Genomic DNA, 21,581 nt, shown 5'->3' on the forward strand with positions numbered 1-21,581 from the left:
AATGAAGCTTCAGCCAGTGCGTCCATCGAGGATCTTCTGTAAGACCAGGACCTAACTCTGCACTGTTCTAACCATGAGGGTCTTTTTCCCCCCCACACACGCCTTGAACACTGCAGAAACTGAGAAGTGATGAGGGAGGAGCAAAAATGGAAGGGACGTAGATACAGCCTGCAAGAACACTTACATATTATTCTGCTGAGACTTCAGACTCAGTTTTGTTTGATCTGTGACCAGGCAGGTAGAGGAATGAATAACCGCATGCACAAAAAGGAAAAAAAAATAATAAAACAACAGCACATTTAAGTGCATTTTTTTTTTCTTGGAGATTTATTTTGTTTTAATAAATCTGACACCAGTCAGGGAGAGAGAAAAGCGTTGCAAGCCCAAAAGGAAAGCAGAGCACACTGAGGGTGCTGCAGATTCTTGCTCTCTTGAAGATGTTTCATCGTTATCTCTTTGAGCTCTCTCCCTAGACTCAGGAGTTGTTGGATTTCTCTCTCTTTTTTGTTTTTTTGTTGGGTTTTTGTTTTTTTTTTTAAAAAGCGAGCTTACTCGCCCGGTGTGTTTTCCAAGCTTTCACAGCTCTAATAAATAAGGAGCACCTGTAAAACAGTAGCTTGACTTAAGTGAATCTGTACAAAGGAAAATATAGAAATACAGTATATACATAGTGCTCATAGTGCACCATCACTACAAGGCTCTGGTTCAACTGACTCTGCTACTACCCTGCTCCCAACACCACTGAGACGGTCAGAGACACCGCTCCTGCAAACTGCTCCTCACTCCCCCGCAGCAGCCTTATAGAAAAGGTGTACTCTGAACACTCGAGAGTGAACAATTGCTTTATTCGAGTTAGTAAACAGTTACACTGAATCACAAGGTGATCTGATTTTTTTTTTTAAGTTTTTTTTTCTTTGTTTTTGATATTTTTTTGGTGGGGTTTTTGTGGGGGTTTTTTGTTTTTTTTTTTTTTTTCTTTTTTTTTTTCTTTTTTGTATTTGTCAGAATGGGATACTCCACGACTCTCTTACCAATTCAGTGCCAGTATAACATGCTCTAGTGTACTTTTGGACTCTTGGCTACAACTGTACAAGTGCACACAAGTAAATTCTACCCTGTTATCCTCCACCCACTGATTGAGGATCGAATTGCACATTTCTCTTAACCATGACAGGAGAAAGCAAACAGTGAAACAGAATCATGGGGGATCTTTCTCACTTTACCCTTGTTTTCATTGGTTTGTCCATACCATTCTAATTATCATGAAAGGGCTATGCATATGGAGAGATTGTCTCACTGCCTTCCTGGATCACTGAAAACCATCAGGGTTGAAATTTCATCCAAGTCTTTCGTGACGCCCAGCAAATATTCCCCTCAGATTATTTTACACCTTGAGGGAATTTTGGTCTTTAGTTCAACACTCTTGCTCTGTTCCCAAATGGGGCGCTATTTAGGGGAATTTAAAGAGAAAGCTGAGAAGAATAAACATTTACTGAGTTCTCTTGGCATTCAGTCTCTGAAAAACCACAGTATAAACTATTCATGCTGCTTCTTACATCTGTCAAATCAAAAATTAAAAGCCATAAAAGTGTAACACTGAAAATATGGCATTAGAAAGGATAAAGGTGGCCTTTGTAAAAATAACAAGGAAAGTATATTAGCCAATAAAATATTCTAACTCTTCATTTAAAAGTGCATCATGGGTAGGACAGAGATGACTCTGAAGCGTTGCTACTCCAGTATTACCCCTTTCCCCCATCAAAACTTGAATAGGTCCAAAACCATACAATGCAAATCACGATTCTTAGTGTAGCAGCAAAACCACAGCAGTTTTTCGAAGGAAAAAAAAAAAATTAAAAAAAAAAAAAAATCCGTATTATTGTCCAGTCTCAAATATCTGAACTTTGAAGTCAGAGAGGGAAAAGTACCTATGTTGGTCCGTGTGGTTTTTGAAACCAGGGTGAAAAATCCCCCCCAGCAAGAAACCAAGAGGAAAAAAAGCGTTCCTTGGAGGAGAAGAGGGGTGGTCGCAGGAATGCTGAGCACACTGTGTGGGTCCATGATGTGCTGTCTTCTGGGTCAAAGGCACCCGTGGGACCGAGGCTTCCTCGGAGGGGCTTCATGACAGGAAGCTGCTTTCTTTGCTGGACTTTCAGCCAGAGGGGGTGGTGAGCGGACCAGCTGGTGTCATTCGGTGGAGTGACGTGGTTTGCTCTGCTCCCTTTCTCCATGCAAGGTACCCTGTCGGCGAGCGTTCCTGCAAGGCAGACAAGGAGAGGTGGTCAGGGCGAGCGGTGGGAGACTCATGGCGGGTGGGTTGGGCACCCCCAGAGCTCACACGGGCAAGCGGCCGGGCTGAGACACAAGCCCACGGCTTCAGCCCTGGCTGCCCCTCGTGCCGCAAGGGCTGTCAGTACGTGCAGCCTCCCAGGTTGCTGGAAAGGAAGATGGAGGAATTCCTGTGATAGAAAGCTGGAAACCGATATAATAATAGTTCATTCTCTGGGTTTCATAGAGCACCTTTTCATCCTACAAGAGCTCGGGTGAATAATGATACTTTGCAATTACACAGTACCCTTCACCCCTTGATCTCAGTGCGCTTTGCAGAGCTGGGATGTACCGCTCTCTGCACGGCGCAGGTGGGAAAGAGGAGTCAGAGGAGGAGAGGCATTTGGAGCAGGATCTGCCAGCACCTGGGGTAGGATCAGATGGGGAACATCACACTGTGCCAGGGCTGCCCAGAGGCACCTCACTGCACAGGCTGGTGTGCGGCTCCATGGGGCTGACCGCTCTCATGGAGACACTGGAAGGGTACTGGGAGACAGCTCCCTTCTCATCGAAGCACACATCTCCCACCAACACAGCTAGCTCTGTAGCTACTATCCGTGCTATGCATGCAAACTGAAGATGCCCCTCTTGGCCCTTCCCCAAATCCACAGTCAACACAGCAAAACTGAGCTGCAATGAGGGAGGTCAGGCTGGAGTTCCCCACAACCTCCTCGGTCGTCCCTTGGGATGGTCTGCTACCAGCCTCCTCCCACTTGCACCACCACAACAGCAGCTGCAGCACCGCAGGGTCACCACCAGCAGAGCACGGTGACTGACAGTGCCTTGCATGACAAACAGAATTCCATTAAAGACATTCTAGGACCCAAAGCAGAACTAGGCATTGCTCTCACTGAGGTGAACTGCTACTAACAGCTGATATTTTTAGTACTGAATGCATACATTTCCATAGACCATGTGTGAGAGGGGAACAAAACCCTCCAGATCCTACTACAGCAGATGACAGAATTAGACAAAAAAAACTGTTTTCTCAGTTGTTCCTTTTTCTATCCTGGTCCTCATTTCCAGGTCCATTTTTCTCCTGTTATCTGATCAGATGTACTAAATGCTTTTCTTTTTTTTTTTTTTTCTTCTTTTCTTATTTTTTAGGACACAAAAGGGATGCATCCCACAGGACTTAATTCAGACAACCTCCTTCTGAAGCCCACCGGTGCTTCGACCAGGTGAACAATACTGGAACAAACAGCTTTATTGATTTGAGGCCTTCAGAAAGGTGATAGCTCCCCTAAAATAAGCAGATCTTTGCCAGTGGTGAAGGCCAAGGTCACGAAAATCTTTGGAATCATGATTTTGAAAACTAAAATCACCTTCTCATCAGTCTAATGCAACTAACTGCAACACAGTGGTTATAAGCTCCTGATGCCTGAGTTTATCTAGGAGCTACTGGGTGATACACTATGGCCTTGTGCTTCTGCTTCCCTTGTCAGTTGACCATGTAGTGCCCAGGAGGGACTGTCCTCTCTCTCTACACAGCGTGCTTTGGAGTCTGTCTTCTTGGATGGGATCTGCTGTCCCCTAAAGATTCAGAAAGAAACTCTGAAGTGCTTATTGGCCTTAATTTTGGTGCCGGGTCACATTTTCCTTCTCAGCCTGCTCCACGATCTGCCCTTCACACTGGCTCTGCGATCCCTCTCATCACTGTGCTCGTATCCCCTGCCAAACCTCCACTCTTCTCAAAGCAGAGACTGGAAGGCACATGGAATATGCTGACCAGCATGAACTCCCAGAGCACGGAGACCATTATATCTAGGTTAAGGAGTAACATTTGGGCTTTAGGGCAAGGTGCCCAGCAGCATGAGCCGCTTTGTGTGTACAGAGAGCTGTGGACAAGAACTAGACTGAGAACTGGGATGCATCCACCTACTAAGTACTCCTCATAAAGTACAGGACTGCTTTCTGTCACTTTTTGGCTTGAAAACTTGCTCTGAGATTAACTAAGAAGGGAAGCAGAGGAAATAAAATCTGTAACATATGCATGAAACCTCACTCTGCACTTCAGGTATTTTGCCTGCCCCTCTCTTTCCATACATCAACAGAAACGAACTTCCATCCCTCACTAATCAGTCTCAAATGGCATGGCATAGGCATGGCACAGACTGATAAGTGATTTGGGAGGGAGGGCGTAAAGAAGTTCACTAGCCCTTGATGCTCTCTGCCTGGAGGCATCAGCTAGCTTTGTAATTCCTATCTATTTTCCCCTCCAGCAGATAGACTCTGTAACAGACTGTGCGGGTTGGAGAGAAGGACCTTCCCTGTTGATTGGCTCATATGGCAGTCATTGCGTTTGATGGATGTCTCTTTGTAGTGATCAAGTGACAGAATAAAAATCCATATCAGGCATAGCATGCAAAGTTTTATGAAGAAATGAGAACACCCTAGTCATCACCACTTCACAGTTAGATGTTATACACCTCGTGCCAACACCAGTGTGCATGGCCAGCACAACAAAGTCAGCTATTTATATCTCCCCCCAAAAAAACAAATTACTTTTTAGGAGAGCAACATATGCTCTTCACCCCAGCTGAACTTGCCCTCAACACACATCAAATTTTGCTGATCAGAGAGAAAAACTGCATCAGCCACAAAAGCAGAATTTTTGTAAGCATAAAGCCATGGAGTTGAGCTCATGTAAGTTGCATCGAGGTGAGCACGCTGAGTTTTGCCTGCTTTCCAAAGCTCAGCAGGGCTGGGCTGATCCGGGGATGGAAGACCACTTAGAAGTTAGAGACAGGCTACCAGGAGGTAGCATGGAAAAGATGACAGAAAGAGAACAAGATGGAAGGCTTGTTTCTGCCCTACTGTCAATGCAGGGGGGGCAAAAGGAGAATAACTCAACTGGGTGATGACCCAGCTCAAGAAGATAACGTGGAGATTCACCTACGCAGGCTCAGATGCTCCTCTGAACTGAGAGCCGCACTGATGCCCTCTGTGGCTGTTAGTGCTAACCTGAGCAATGGGCAGCTACGAATCAGGCTGCAGATGCGATGCAGAGTTTCCTCTTTGGTTTATGCCCTGACACTTGAGGATTTAAATCCTTGCTCAGAACAACACAGAGTTAGAGGCCGGCAGAAGAGCTTGGCAGTAGGGCAAGGCCTCCCCAGCAAGCTTCCCTCCTCCCTTTCCAGCCAGGGACCCAGCCAGCTCTTCTTGGTTGCTGCTGCAGACCTACAGCCCTTTGTCCTGTGCATGGGACTGCTGCGGTGGGAAGCCTGGCCCTGCTTGGTGGAGCCGATCGCTAGAAATGCTCCTCACTCCACTCCCCCTCCATGCCGAGGAGATGGGCAGCTCAGCTGTGGGGGCAATTCCTTCTCCTGCTCCCCCATACCCAAGCACCGACCCCTGTGTGTCTGCTCCCAGAGCTGCCCCAGGAGCCGGCTGTTGCCACGCTGGTGGCACGCTCCTGCTGGCAGTGACAGCCACCAGAAGTAGCTGCTTCTACCAGTTGCCCTCCCCGATCGTGTCCTACCTCCTCAGAGGGAGCCATGTCATTAACACGGCTTTGGACACACGCGTGCATGCAGACACACAGAGTTTTTTCCATGGTTGCTTCCCCCGCCCCGTTCTGTGCTCCATTGAACATTTCTGTCTCCAGATTCACATCTTATTGTTCAGAAAAAAATTAGAGACTGGGTGGGGAGGGCTGAGGCAACCGTTGATGTGGGCTGGCATGGCAGAGTTTCCATCATTTAGCACAGCACTTAATTCACCCGGACAATGAATGCTGATGTGCTAAAAGAGGCCTAGTTCATCTGGGACATGCATGGCCCTAGAGTAAAGGCGCTGCAATTATTTTCTCAGGGAAACTGTTCTGAAGATAAACCACAAGAGTGCAGCTAAAGTCAGCATGGGAGCAAACTCAGCCCTGGAAACACTCTGGAATCATCTGTTACTTGTAATAGTTCTGTAATTTATTTTAATTTTTTTTTTTTAGCAATTCTTAAAGCAGTTCAAGCTTCTTCATTAAAACCTTCCCCTTTGAATACTTGATGATTAATCTTTCCATGAGCTAACTGAAGGGATGCCACATTGCAACAGTCAAGGGAGGCCTTTAGCACGAATAGGGTAACAAGCAGGGTCTTTAAGCACCGACCTTTGATTTTGAAGGTGCTGTTTTCCTTCTGCTCTGGTCTTGTGAGCTATGGATCCTTCTCAGCTTTGGGTCAGATATGCAACTGTAATCTGAGCAGACATTGTGACTTCAATGAACACATTGGGGAAGAGGCTTGGGATTTGCCCTCCTTTTATGCCGAGGCAGAAGAAGTGGTAGGAACAGCTTCATCATCCCCCACTCTGTGACTGAACTGTTGAACGGATGTACCAGAGGCCGTGCTTGCAACTGCATCCAGTTGCCTTGTCACTGGGGAAGGACCTTGAGGGAGAAACATGAACTGGAAAGCAGATCTGTTGTGTGCTGCTTCCCTGCATCTATTCCTAGAAAAGCCTTTGGGGAAATTTTACCAGCTTACATCTACGTTTGGCCCCTTGCTGCTACCTTTAATACTGTCTCTCACTAAACTCATTCAATGCATGTAAAATTGAACCATGAAACTAGCTAGTGAAGTTAGGAACAGGGATGTATGTCACCATGCCCTTGTTAAGTAGCAAGAAAATAGTGGAAATACAATTCCAGACCCTCCTTCATGCTCCTGTATGAACCAAGGGAAAACCACCTCTTAAAAAGAGGGAGCAAAGGAGTCATCACTGTGGAAGAGACCCTGAGAGACACCAAGATGAGGGGGCCGTGCTCCTGTATTTACCAGGCAGCCAGTTCACTGAAGAGAAACAAGACAGAAAGGAAGCCCCCTCCACCTCTTTCAAAATCGGTGGCAATTGTTCAAAGCCCAGCTATCTAGCAGCAGAGTCTGCTCTTGCCTGCTTTGATCCATCAGGCTCCATGGCAGGGATATAGCATAAGGCAAAGGGAAAAGTAGTTTCTTGCCTCCGTTATACATCTCCGTAAAGACAGTGGTCCCCTCAAAACAGGAGTACAGTCTTGCCGTGCAGCTCTTCTTTATAGCCAGTGGAAACAGGATTCCCGAAATTCAGTAGAGAGCAGTCACATGCTTGGGGAAAATGGTCTGGGCTGCTGTAAATCCTCCCCTGTACCACAAAGCAGCAACACAACTTCACCGTGCAGCTTGCTTTGCACAGACAGCCCCTCCTCGCCCCTTCAGGTCTGGATTCTCCTGGGCCCAACAGCTGCCACCAGGAACCCATGCCGCAGCATTTTAAATTTCTGTTTCCTCATGTTCCCATCCCGTCAAGCTTTTCATGACAGTGGCTCCCCACTGAATGGCACTGCTTTGTGCTTTCCTCTTCTTGTAGTACAGGGAAAGGAGAGACAGGGTCTCATGAACTTTAACCAGGGCAGCCAGTGTCCTTGTTCTGCTTCCCACTGCGTTAGGTGCTCTGAAACACAACTGGGAAGAGCCTCCCTATCCACTAGTCATGGAGGGAGGCAGAGAAGATCAGTCTTGGTAGGCCAAGATAAATATCTGGGCTTCTTTCCCTGGATTTCAGCATTGGTGCTGCTGTCAGGTTTCTCTGGCGTTGCCATCCTTCCCTCCCCACCTATACCACTTTCTGCTTTTCAAAGTAGCTGTCTTCCCAGAACCTCTCTAAATATTCTTTTCATGTAATTTTTCACCATTTCAAAGAACTTTCTCTTGGTTTAACCTTTTACAGAACAGTTGCTCAGCGAGTTCATGAAATCCTTCTTCACTTTCAATCTGAAGACAAAACCAATGTCAACCAGGTCCTCCTGCCCAGCCCCATGGCACCAGCTTTCTCCTGGCTTTCTCTGACAGGGGGTCTCTGGTTTACATTTTGGGACATTTTGAGGCGTGCAGGCAAGTCATGCAAAGAGGAAAACGTCATCATGGCTCTGGACTTGTAATCTCAGCTGGAGCATCCGCTACCTCTGGCCATGGCTCCTATGGCACAGCACAGAACCTGCCTGGGCCAGGTCCTGCTTTACAATGGGGTAACCAGGTATGTCTCCAAAACAGCAAGGCAGCCCATTGCCTTCCAGTTAGTGCAGCACCAGGATATTTGGCAGACCTGTAAATAGTTTGCTTGGCCTTAACGATGCTTCATGTGCAGATGTGGCAGAAAATGATTTTTCATTTTAAAAGGAACAGCCAAATTTTCAACTAATTCTGCACTGGGATAAAGCTGAAACTTTGCAGGGATCTTTTTGCAAAAAAATAACAAATAAAAAAACAAAACATAAAAAACTGAAACAGAAGGAAAACCAAATCCAGACAGTTTTTACTCTCCTTTCCTGAAAACAGGCAACCGCTGTGATGCGATAACCCTTCTTTAAGCCTCCGATTTTGTCTGAATCAGAATAGAAACTTCAACTTGAATTTCAGCAGCCTTCTGTGGGCCCAAACCACTAGGCTTTTGGCTATCCTGAGGCTCTTCTCAATTTTCTTATCCAAGCTGATCTCTCTGGTAAAACCCGCTAAGTGGCCAGAAAAAGGCAGATTAACTGTGGGTAGCATTGTGGAGGAAGAGAAATGGTGAGGATGGGGGTCTTGCCGAGCAACAGCCTGTAGCTCTCTGTGAGAGTCCTCCTCCTCACCTGGGTTACACCTAGGTCTGGCTTTTTCATCTGAAATGCTATTGTGGGCCATGAAATAATAGCAATAACAACAACAACAATAATAACCATAATAATATTTTTTTTCAGAAGCAGCATTGAATCTTTTAAGTGAAAAGTTTCAGCATTCCATATCAGGAAGCAATCAACATTTTCCCATTTTCTCATGAACAACTCCTCCATCCACAACCATCCAGGGCTGCATGCCTGGCACTGTCCCTGTGGGGTTTCTTCCTGGTTTTCACAACCCCTCCTGGTTTGTTTCAGTCTAAGCAAGAGCAGATGTAGACTCATCCAAAGGCTAGGGGCTTCAGGTGGCCCAAAGTGTCAGGTAGATTATACTGTGCAGGAAGGAAGAGGAAAAACCCACACAGAACACATAAGGAGCAAGCAGGTGAGACCTGGCATTGACTTCAGGTGCCAGGCACCTTAGGGCATTCCCCTTATCCCCAGCGCTGCTGGCCATGGAGCAAACTGCATTGGACCCGACCATTGTTTTAAATTTTCTCTAATTGCCACCTCCCCCACCCACCCAAAGAAAACAGGAACTGTATTTTTACCACCAAGACAACCAGTCCAGCAATAATTGGTAAAGTGCTTCAAATAAAACCGAACTAGCATTTTAATTGTGCTTTGAACAGCAGGGTCAGAATTCAAATTCTCAGTGATTCTCATGTACCTTTTCTTTTATACTAGTGTTCAAGCATCTCTCAATTGGAGAATTCCTGCAGGGAAGGGGGTTTCCCCCCTTTTTTTGGATAAGCAACTTAGAAGTGGCAGCACAAGTGGCTGATGAAAGCTTATAAATATTTGGAGCACAAGCAGGCAACACCAAGTTTTACATTTAACCACGTGAGCTCCAAATAAATAGCTGAAAATTGCTCTAACCATAGGTTTCAATATCAATCGGCCAATGATGGGATGCAGATCTTTCCATAGAGGTCGGAACTCTGTAGTTATTTCACTCTGCACTACCCAATCCCTAAAACCCCTATTTTTTTTAGGTTTTTTTTTTTTCTTTTTTTGGAAATGTGTGCTTCCGTAGAAGATGATTACATTACAAAGCCTGAGAGTCCGAAACCAGGACTGGAAGATGGAGCACAGCAGAGAGTGGGGGCGTCCTCTCCACAAACGCAATTCAGCCTCTTCGCCTCTAGATAATTTGTTATTGTAGGTTGGCTCGAATTTAAGACATTAATGCTTCAGAAACACTTGGAAAAGCAAGCCAGCTGCAGGGAGGATATCGTTACAAATTGAGACACATGTTGTACAGGAATACCATTCTTTTCAAATACCAAAATCGTGTCTGGGGAAGTAAAGCCATGCAAATGAGTCAGAGGCAGGACCTCGGTCTGTAACGTGCCGAGGGCCTTCAGCTTGCTTTAAAGAGCGCTGAGGGCACGCAGTACTGGACAGGATCAAGCCCAGATATTTAATTAGCTCTAATTTGCATGGTAGAAGTAAATGTTGAATAGTTGAGGGCTCTGCAAAATGTCAGAGGTTACTTCGATTCCCGGCTCTCACGGGATGATCACACACGCTTCCAAACACAGCCTCTGCTCCCGGGACTGACATGTAGCTCATTATCAAAATGGTGTAAATAAGGTAACGATTGGTAGGCCTCAGCCATGAGGCCTGGACTAATGGAGGCACCCAGGAATGTGCTTAACTTGCCTGTTTTGCACTATGGGACCTAAAAATAGACAGGGAGATACTCAGCAGGTAATCTTGGAAACAAAAGGTGCTTCAGAAAGGCTTGCTTGTCACAGTCTGATTTCCTCCTGATCTCTTGCTCAAATGGCTTTGCTTCTGCTTTGCTTGAATCTCCCACTGATTTTTTAACAAAAATTTAATTTTCTCTTAAAATCTATTGCTCACTGATTGATTGTGTCGAACTTTTTCACAACCACAGTTCTCAATAGTGTTTTGTTCCTTTCTGACCCGCTTTCAGGTATTGCTCGTAACACTGGGAAATAGTTTATAAGTTTATAAGCAGAGCTCACTGCTCTGCACTGAAGTTGGCCATGGTTGTTTGAGGGTCAAGCTTCACAAAGGCTATTAGGTGCTTAGCTCCTTATCAGATTTCAGTGGCAATCATCAGACACATACTGTCCAGGATCTCGGCCTCTGAATGAAAGGCAATTGCTGTCACAGATGATGTTTTTACAAGGGTGCCTGTCTGTTTTACTATGGTCTTTGTTGTTAGGGACTCTGTATTTAATCATGAGTTGCGCTTTTTTCCCCGTAAACTCTCCCTGCACCACTGACTACGGTAGCTCGACAGCACAAGAACAGACTATGGAGAGACAGAGTCTCCCCCTATGCCTTTTTATACTTAACACTTTTGAACTCAGCCAAATATGCTTTGCAACAACTTAAATAAGAGGAGCATTAGGACTTATATGTTTGAAAGTGCCTGGTCAGTCTTTAAAGCCTGGCAAAGAATTATAAGTAACTCGCTTCAATATGAATCTGGGTTGTACCAGCTTAGGGAATGGCACGGATTAGATGCTTATTTCAGTTCAAAGAATTTTCAATTCACAAGACAATTAAAACTAATAAGGGCAAGTAAGCACCGAAACGATCTCTGAAGTCAGTGGTCCCAGGTCCTGGGAGCTGTCAGGTAGGCTACAGCCTCCAGGAGCCGCAGGCTCTGCAGATTTCTGTGGGTCTGACAATTGAGCTATGACATTTTTTGCTGGCTGGAGTTCTGGCCATGTGTTTTGTTTGCCAACAGCCCTCGATGCTCACTACCTTTGCAAATCAGACCAGGTGTAGTTATTTTCTCAGTTGGGTTCAAGAATCAGATTTCGTATTTGAAACATATGCCCCAGGAGGCTTTATAGAAAAGCAGGAGAAACTCATCCGAAATCAGCACTTGTTCCTTTGATTCAAAGAGTGTGCAGTGATCTGCAGCAGCGTACCACGAGCCTGCTATTTACTGCCACTGAGACGGAAGTTAGTGCTCCCACACCCCGGCAGCAAGATCTGGGAGCTGAAAGCTACTCTGGAAGTATGTCATTTTATACTTCACCATTTGGAGAAACACATTTTTTTTTCTTTTCTTTTCTTTTCTTTTCTTTTCTTTTCTTTTCTTTTCTTTTCTTTTCTTTTTTTTTTTCCCTAGGAAATCCTTTTTCTGATTTAATATATCTGAGAAGCTACACGGGCAATTTGGAAAAGTAAGATCACGCTGCTAGAGCCAGGCGGCTCTCAAGAGCAAAGCTTCAGTTCTGAGCAAATGTGTTAAGATTTTGTGGTGTTAACAGTCTCTCTGCCCCTCCGGAAAAATGGAAAATTTCTGTAGACTCATAAGAAGCCAGGTGAAAGAAACCTTCTGAATCAGAAGAGTAGGTGTTAAGTGTACGAGTCCAATTACTCTGCTGATTTAAATTAGTTTAGCACCAGTGGCACCATACCCAGTTAAAATTAGCTAAGGCTCTGGCCCATAGTACTGTGTCAATGAAGATGATTAGCATAAAAATGTGTTTAAATCTATGAAATCTGTTTTCAAGTATACCTTTAAGGTCAAATTCTATCTTGATCAGAGTGAAGAGGGTAGGGTAAGATGCTGGTAGGTAAGACACTACACCGACAGGGGAGCGATAAAAACTCTTAAGGCAGAAAGGGAGGTTAATAGCTATGCCCCTTGCCTCAGGAATCCTGACCAGAGCAGGAAATCTTGTGCTGGACCATTATGGGCAGGGGAGCTCACAGTGGGATACATATTACTTCTGCTCTGAACTGGAGCATTCTGCATGTTGTATATTTTTACGACGACAATGTATGGAGTAGACAGCTGGAGGTTTGGGCCTATAACTCAACAGATGCTGACCCCAGGACATACGGGTTGGCTCTGTAGGTGGCCATACTCCTACTATTTTTATTACTTCTGGGAGAAATTCTGCTAACACAAGCAGAATAACTCCCTCCTGCCCCCAACATGCACACATACAGACAAACACACAGAAGCTAGTTGTGAGTTTCACGTGTGCCACTTAATTTTCTAATTTAGTTTACCATAACTATCATGTTAAATCCAATCAGAACTTAGTGTTTCCATTTATTTGCTTTAGGAAACCTTGACACCAAAACTGAAGGGTTAAAACTGATCCAGCCTGGACGTAAAGTGTGTAGGCAGGCAACACTAGCACTGCTAATTTTAGAAACTCATGTTGTTCAAACTTGAAAAAATAACACTCAACAGAATATTCCTCCTAGCCTCATTCCTTTATGATAGTAGGACTTTGGCACCAAAACATCTTTTGCTGGTTCTTCAAATTGCTTCAAGCTAGAACAGCTTGACAGTCCACATCCTGATGGAGAGACTAAACTTTAACATCAAGGATTATGTTGCTGATTAGCACTTCCAATAATCAAGTAATTGGTACATTAAATAATCCAGAGTTTGGCGACTTGCCCGAAAAGGTCACGCTTGCATTGATTCCTTTTTAGAGAGTCCATGTTGTTATTACATGAATTCAATCTGTCTGTCCAGAACTCTAGCGTAAAAATATTTGGCTAATTTCCTTCTTTTCATACAATTTGATGGGAAATAAAATCCAGGAAAAGTTGCACATTAGGGCAATATGTTCAGATTTTCCAATTAGGGTAGGCGGAGAGCAAGAGAGAAAAAGACAATTCCCTGGACTTGTTCTTCTCCAGGCTTAGTTTTCTTCTCCAGCGTGGCCAGTGCAATCAATACAAACTTCCAAAGGCCCAAGTCAACACAATTATGAGTGCAGCTCCTACCCTCTTTGTATTTTAGTAGAATTTCTATGAGGTTGTGAGCCTCTCGTGAGGGATCCTCCCCACAGCCAGACTGCTGAAGGAGCAGGCCTTCACACACAGACTGCTGGGGGGCCAGAAATCTAAGCAGCTATCCTGCTCCCCTGGACTGGCTATTACCAGCACTAGTGAAAGGAGGGCTCTGCAGGAAACCAAAGAGTCCTCGCCTCAAATCAATCATCAGAGCTGCAGGAATCACTTGTGTGTGCCTTGAGAGGCTCAAAACCCACCCGCATTTCACTGAGGTATCCACTGGAATGAGATGGTTATCAGACTGTTTATTTCTGCAGAGTATTTTGGGTATCTTCTTTCCCTTGAAGCACACAAGGATCCTGGTGTCATATCTCTTCTGCACAGAGGCTACCTCTTTTCATTTTGGGGAGAAAGGAGGGGATGAAAACAGACTGACTAAAAACCATCACCATGCCATGCTATGCTATTGCACAAACCCCAGAGGCAAGGCAGACACCTAGGCTGGGCTTTTTAATTTTCAGCCTCTGTGGGGACATCTACGTCTGTGCCAGTCACCCTAAGTTTCCTTCACAGCAGGGAGAAATGGGCACTCCTAGGGCACAATTCGTCCGAGCTGTCTTAGTTGTCGACTTCAGGATGAGCTCAGCTGTCTCTTTGAAGTGCCTTCTTCTCTAGGTTTATTTTAAAGAGAATTTAGACAATTAGCTCATGTGTCTTCATTCCAGATGTCTATATTGGGTCAGATTAATCTTGCCTGGCAACCTGAAAACTTTCCTGTAAGACAACCCTTACACCGAGACAAAGGAATATATAAAATTCTTGGTGAATGGGAAAATGGTTATTCCTGAGGATAACCACAGTGACAGTTATTGACATTTAGATAATAGAAAGAGCTGAGGACAATAACTGAGTGATAAAGCATCCTTCTTGTCTTTTCAATGCAGCTTGTTCAGTTTGCCCACTTTCTCTGTCAAATACTATCTGTGAAGTGATGTCATGTATAATCGTGTCAACAGGCAAAAATTCACAAATCAGTGAAGCCAGAACTCTCTCTCAGAGTTTTAAGGCTTTGGCTCTGGACGATGCTAAATTCTTCTTGGGATTGGGACCTTGGAAAGGCGGCATTACTGCAGCCTGGATGGTCTGGACAAGCATAAATAGATGGTAAGAAGCGGTCTGTCTTTGACTACAGTGCCAGCACACAAACGTGCAAGTCTCTCAGCACTGGCTTGAAATAAACCACAGCTATGGGGAGACTGAGCAAGGTAGGAAAGGATGGGTTAACCACGACTCTCTTAGAACTAAATAGAAGGGATACTGTCGAATAGTGGCCTTCTCACTAGATAAAATCATGACCCCTAGGTAAAAGCATGTGTTCATTTATGAACAGACCATCTCTCAAGCTCAAAATGTGGCATACTGGGGTTTGCAATAAAGATCTCACTGCTGAGAGGGACATACTGTCTGTCCATACCTCAGAGGTGGGTAGGTCCACCAGCAGAGGCTAGGAGTGTGCAAAGATTTTAAATATTCACTGAGTTATTGCGTATGTTGGTTTTTAGCCCAAGAAAGCTATAGTTGTGCTCTGTTCTTAGAAATGTATCTTTTAAATGTGTCAGCACACGCCGAGAGCAGAGAATAAGGGTTCTGTTCCATTGCAGAAAGTAAATAAATACTGTTTGTGATCAAGGGAAGCAACATTTCCGGCACTGCAGCCAACACAGGGAACGCAATGTTAACAAATAAAAAGGGAGTCCTGACTGTATACTGCGGTATCACTGAGGGTGCAATTAGCCCGCACTGATGGAGCAGGGAGAGGTTGCAGTGGCCCAGATTTGTCAGCCTGCGCTGCTATCTACGGCTGTAGGTGCCAAGCCCTTCAAGGCAATATTCGTATTGCATCGCTCCAGTCGCTATTTGTGCTACCAGGGACAGGGATTTACTGGAGGCTACAGAATATTCCACGGATTGTAATGAAATCTGGCATGTCATCAAGCCACATCCGGCAAACCGTCAGTATTTTACTGCTGAACAGATTTCTTGCAACACCCACCATTTTCCCTTTTCCTGAAAGAAGCTCTCCACGCTTGTGAATCTAAACAAATGCAATTACATTTGTTTCTTGCTCACAGGTTTGAAGCAACAGACATATATTAAGCTAACAGTTTTACAAAGGCGCTCTTTTATCAGAGGGACTCAGTAGGCTGGGAGTAGGGAATGAAGGGTGGGGGGTTTCTGTCTCTCAGTTCATAGAATCATAGAATGGTTTGGGTTGGAAGGGACCTTAAAAATCGTCTAGTTCCAACCTCTGCCTGCCGGGACACCTCCCACCAGACCAGGTTGCTCAAAGCCCCATCCAGCCTGGCCTTGAACACCTCCAGGGATGGGGCAGCCACAGCTTCTCTGGGCAACCTGTTCCAGTGTCTCACCACCCTCACAGTAAAGAATTTCTTCCTAATATCTAATCTAAATCTCCCCTCTTTCAGTTTAAAACCATTATCCCTTGTCCTATTGCTACACTCTCTGATAAAAAGTCCCTCCCCGTCTCTCCTGTAGGCACCCTTCAGGTACTGGAAGGCCAGTTGTCAGTGGACTTACTCATATCTCTGCCTTGCTTTGCAGCCCTACAAAGAGCCACACACATATAACAACTGCAGGGCTGGTGGAAACCTCAGCTGCTTTTCTAAGGTGAGAGACTTTCACCAAAAGCAGATACCTCGGGTCAGAAAGTAAAGCCCCATGGCACAGGTCTTGCTGAGATAAGCTACAGTGGGCAGGTCCCAAACAGCAGGCAGTCCCTAAGCACCAATACCCGAGGAAGGAAAGCTCAGAGAGAGGGGGTTCACTCTCTGGAGACCAGCCTGGTTGAAAGCCAAGGTGCGGTCTGGAGGCAGACCAAAGTAAAGTGGTTGGAGATGACCATTTGGTAAGTCAGTTGGATCTGAGCTAGCAGGAAGCAGCTGGGTCGTCCTGCTCTGTGCTATGCTGTAGGGCAATTTCAATCATCATCATGAAGGCTTGAGTTGCTGCGTAACTCAGCTGGAATAAGTAAGCAGATTAATGGCCCAGACCTAAACCATATCCTAGGCAGAAAACCACTGACTTTGACATACACAACACAATAATTTCACAGCCAGCACCATCACAAAATGTTCTGTGAGCAAAAATGTAATGAGGCTGCTGATGGATGGAGTACTGACAAGTACAGATGCAATACAACACAAAGAACAATAATAAAACATAAATACCAATAGTTTTCTCAAAGTGCTGATAAATTGGGACCTGTATCTTGTTTCATAAAGGCCACATCCGCGCGAGTTTGACCTCACACCTGAAAATACTCATTCTACTCACACAGAAGGCAGTAGCGATTACACAAACCTTTACTTATTCTGATTTCGAATTCGGAGACACCTCCTTTTCAACGGTGGCTCCAGATCCTCTGGCCCTGTGCTGAGTATTGGCGTTGAGATAATGCACGGCGCGATAGCAGTCTTTTCTGCTGGTTTTGGCACAGGCTGGATCACGCAACCTGTCTTGGGCAGCATCCGCAAAGCATACGCATGGTCCTCATCTGCTGGATTGTTAAGGTTCGGGTCCTGTTTGTCTCCCCCAGCAAGGGGCTCCTCCCCGGTCTTCTTGCCCGCATCTCCCTCGAGGTGGCAGTTTGATGCGCAGTTGTTCTCCTTAACAGACTCCAGCTCGCTCACCGCCAGCTCCTCCGGGGGCTGGGGCTTTTTCGGCTCCTGGGGCGGCTCTGGGTTCTTGGAACCCTCCGTGCTCTTCGTGCCATTCACAATGACGTTGCACACCGCTGCACCAGCTTCCAGTCCCGGCGTGCCAGAGGGCAAGGAGACAGGACAGCAGTGAGCTCCGTCACTGCACGGTAATGTTTTTGAGTCAACTGGGCTGCAGTTGTCCCTGCAGTCACCGCAGTTCCTTTTGTCTGAGCTACCAAAAGCCAAATTTACAACACTGTTAGGTTCACGTTCAACTTTCACCTGGGCATGTAAAGCCCTGTGGATAACATTGTGCAGCCTAGACCGGTGGCCTACCGTTAGGTCTATCACACCGTCCTGTGGACCCTGTAGCACGCTGGGGAAACCAAATTTACTGTTCACTGGACTACTAGGTCTGACAGTCAAGTCAACAACTTCATTTTTACTGTGCTCCTGAAGCACTTGAGCTTGATTTAGGGACTGGCCTGAGCAGCTCGGTGACGAGTCAGAGGATTTAGATGATCCTTGCTTTGACTCTCGAGGGGATGAAGAGCTATTGTTTGGCTTTGCCCCAGGCGTCTCGCTGGAGGTACTCGGAATGAAGCTTTCACCGTTGCTGGAGAAGCCGTTGGGGGGTTTGGAGTCGTTGATGTGAGGGATGGGGATGGGAATGGGGATGGGAACAGGCAAAGGGACAATGACAGGGTATGGCACTAGTAGAGTTGGAGGTGGCACCAGCGGGGCAAGGGATGGCAATCCAAAGTTCATCATCTGTGGCATAGGCATAGGACCATTTGGCATCATGCTGACAGGGGGAAAGGGAAGACTGGGCAAAGGAGCTCCTGGAGGGGGAGGTGGCAACAAGCCTGGAGGATTCCCAGGCATGGTAGGTGTTGTCGGGGGATGGATATGAGGGGAAAGCATTGGCCTGTGCATGGGGCTAGAGGTGGGACCCATATTTCTGGGACCACCTGGTGGGGGACCGATTCCAGGAATCATTGGATTTGACAGAGGGCTGTTAGGATTTGAGGCATGGTGAGGCGGCCCACGAATAAATGGTGGACGGATTTGCTGCATAATTTGCTGTTCCATGAATATGGGCAGAGGAACTGGCCCACGGTTCGTCATCACCATGGGAGGACTGCGAGGTGGGACACCAATTGGAGGCACAATGCTAGCAGGTGGCTGGACAGAAACTGGTGGAATATTTGGATTCTCACTGATGGGAATAGGTTTGGGAACTGGTGTGGGGATTTTAGTGACAGAGCAGTTGGCAGTGTCAGACGGAGAGGCAGTGGTAGACGCTGATGGTCCAGGACCTTGAATTTGGCCAGCTGCAGACGCTGGGGATGGGGCTTTTCTCCGAGCATCTGCTAGCGGTATATTCCAAGAATCTGGAGTCAGCAGCTGCACCCCAGTGCCTTCTGCTTTATTTTCGACTGGAGGATGTAATGTACTGCACAGTCCAGCTGGAAGATTGGCCTGTGTCTCTTTGTAGAAAATGTCCATTTTGTACTGATTGAGACATTTTGCACTGCAGAACTGAAGCCTTCTTTCCCCGTCCCCAAAATCCAGATACTCTTTTGTGTGTCTTATGTGCTTACACCAGTCACATACCTACAACACAGTAATAAAATCAAATCAGGTAAGAATAGCAATCCTCTCTTCATAGTGTTATTTCAAAAGTCATTTTTCAGTTGCTTTCTAAAGACTCGTATTATTTTTCTAGCAAAAAAAATAGTTATGTTTGTGAAAACTATGCTTTCTTTACTCCAAAATATTGGTGAATTGAATGCCACTTCCTTTTCTGGCTCCCATGATCTCAGTTCTGCCTTACTCAATATATTGTATATCTTAAACCCATACCACAGAGAATCCTCAGTTGGCATAACCTCTTATAACACGCATATATAAGCATACAAAATCCATGAGTATGGCTGTGATTACTCTTTGGTGGTTATCTAAGCACACCTGTACCATCTGAGGTGCCATACTACACCAGAAGTATGATAACTGGAAAAGGACTCAGAAAGTTACTGGAAATGAATACAAATAATTTCTGCTAAGCTGCAGCACACTGTAACATTTCATACTCTATTAAGAGTATCAAATACTAAGTTGGAAAGGGTGTGGTATTTTAAAATGGCATCATGAAGCAAAAAGCATCATTCATCCTTTGCCCTTCATTCCAAGGAGAAGCTTGGAAACAGTCAGGACATTTGTGTGAGGTTCAAATAGTCCCAATTTGTGATGTTTCGGCAAGCTGGAATTATTTTCTGAGCTGTTTGCCCACTCTTGTGTACGAGTCACTGAGTAAAACTTCTTGGCAAGCAAGGGTCTGTTTAGCAACTTTTCAAATACTATGGCAAAAAGTTTGTGTTTCAGGCTCATTTCTGTTTTGTTTCTCTGCTTTCGATTTAATCCATTTCTGTGTTACTATTGGTGTGGTGAAGGCATAGCCCTTTTCTTTTTAAAGTAAGGCTGCAGAACTAATTAAGCTGTGAAAGGTTTTCCCAGTTGTAAACCACTAGACACCAAAGTTCAAAAAATAGTCATTCTAGGCTTCAGAATCCATTACTTCAGAGAAATTATTGTGATTTCATTAACACATTAATTTTGCAACACCAACAGCTCTCACAGATGGTGAAGACATGATCTACAATTCAAATATGACTCTTGTTTGCACAAATGCCTTTCCTTCATATGGCATTTTAAACAAGAATTAATATGAGTAATCTTGCCATAGCTATAAACAGATAAACAGATGTCAGATTTTTCAGTGCCTTACTTTTTTGACAGAATTTTACACACACAAAAAAACCCATTTTTGTCATTTACATTAGTTCTCAAAATACTCCGTTGACAGAGAATTTTGGTGCTATCAGCATGTTGAGCCTATGACCATGTCAGAATACATCCTGGTATTGTTTGTTCTGCCTTTTCCTAATAGCCCATATTAGCTTGTTTTGAAAAGACTATATCTTTTGTACCAAAAAAAAAAAAAAAGAAAAAAAAGAAAAAAAAGAGAAAATGATTGTGAAAAGACTGCATTAAAAGGATAATTAATTTTAATAACTATTGGCCATATAAACAATTCCAAACAACATATGTCGGGCATCTGATTACCCATCTCATTTAACTCTCAGCTTTCCTTTAATATAAACAGTGGTGACATTTTTGAGTTTTCAGTAATATATCTTTAATATATATATATACACACATGTACACACCCACAACCCCTATATGCTACAGCTATTAGCCTGTTTGTTTTAACTCTGCAACCTTTTGGTTATCCAGTTGGGTTGCTATTTGCTTCCCTCTCCTGCCTCCCCCGCCCCCATTCACACACACACACTCCTTCTCTCTACCATGAAGTTTTTATCCCAACATTGAAATCAAACTAAGTAATTACTTGAGAATCAGCAACCATTAAGTCACCTGTAAAGTTTGGGAGTGCAGAGCCCAGATTTTTAGCTTGGGCACATGGACACAGCACCACAATAGATAAAGCAGAGGGGGTGCTGGTGCTGCCCGACGCGCGCGGCAGTAGGACGGGCGTATTTCCAGCACGATGCCCCATGCAAGGAAAGAAAATTTCCTGGTGAGTTCAAACAGGGCCAGCTCTGCATGGAACGCACACTGACGACGTAGTGCTCTAAAAAACGTGGACAAAAAAGGCCGTCAAACGCACAGAAGAGTCGCGATAAATGCTTTTGATGCCATGGCACGTGCATCTACGTGCATCCAAGGGAGGATGGGAAGCAGGGGGTGCAGAGAGGAAGGCAAAGCAGGGGCACCCCCACTTCCAAGAGCCCCCGGGTTTTACCAGGCATCGGCTCTCCCTGTGCTCCCCGCAGGAGGGCTCGGTGACCATCGCAGACAGCACCAGAGCTGGGCAACCCCTGGCCACAAACAGCGCAAACACGCAGCAGCGGGCACCAAACCATCCCGGGTATTTGGCATGGGAAGGGGTTTTGCCACCCACCTGGCAAGTCAACACAGGGTGATCTGAGGGAAACACCTTATAACTGACCTCCTGAAATTTTCTGACTTGCCACTGTTTTCCAAGCAGACAAAAGGGGAATTTGTGAGTCTACACCGCAAGTTAATAAGCTACTATTTAACTCACTAAAGCTGCTGAATTTCCCTTA

The 21,581-nt window shown here is 45.3% G+C and overlaps 1 protein-coding gene across 2 annotated transcripts in view; it reads right to left on the bottom strand.

Moving 5' to 3' along the window:
* Nucleotides 1-308: 308 nt before the first annotated feature.
* The window catches only part of SOBP (sine oculis binding protein homolog), a 114,676-nt gene continuing 93,403 nt past the window's right edge, over nt 309-21,581 (bottom strand). For both annotated transcript variants that reach the window (XM_014964663.1, XM_014964662.1), the window contains 2 exons: nt 17,093-19,047; nt 309-2,257 (listed from right to left, as the gene is read on the bottom strand). In XM_014964663.1, coding sequence (XP_014820149.1) covers nt 17,095-19,047 — 1,953 coding nt within the window. In that variant the 3' untranslated portion in view covers nt 309-2,257; nt 17,093-17,094. The remainder of the gene's footprint in view (nt 2,258-17,092; nt 19,048-21,581) is intronic.

The sequence above is a fragment of the Calidris pugnax genome, unplaced genomic scaffold (assembly GCF_001431845.1).
Source record: "Calidris pugnax isolate Ruff unplaced genomic scaffold, ASM143184v1 scaffold219, whole genome shotgun sequence".
In the NCBI taxonomy this organism is placed as follows: domain Eukaryota; kingdom Metazoa; phylum Chordata; class Aves; order Charadriiformes; family Scolopacidae; genus Calidris; species Calidris pugnax.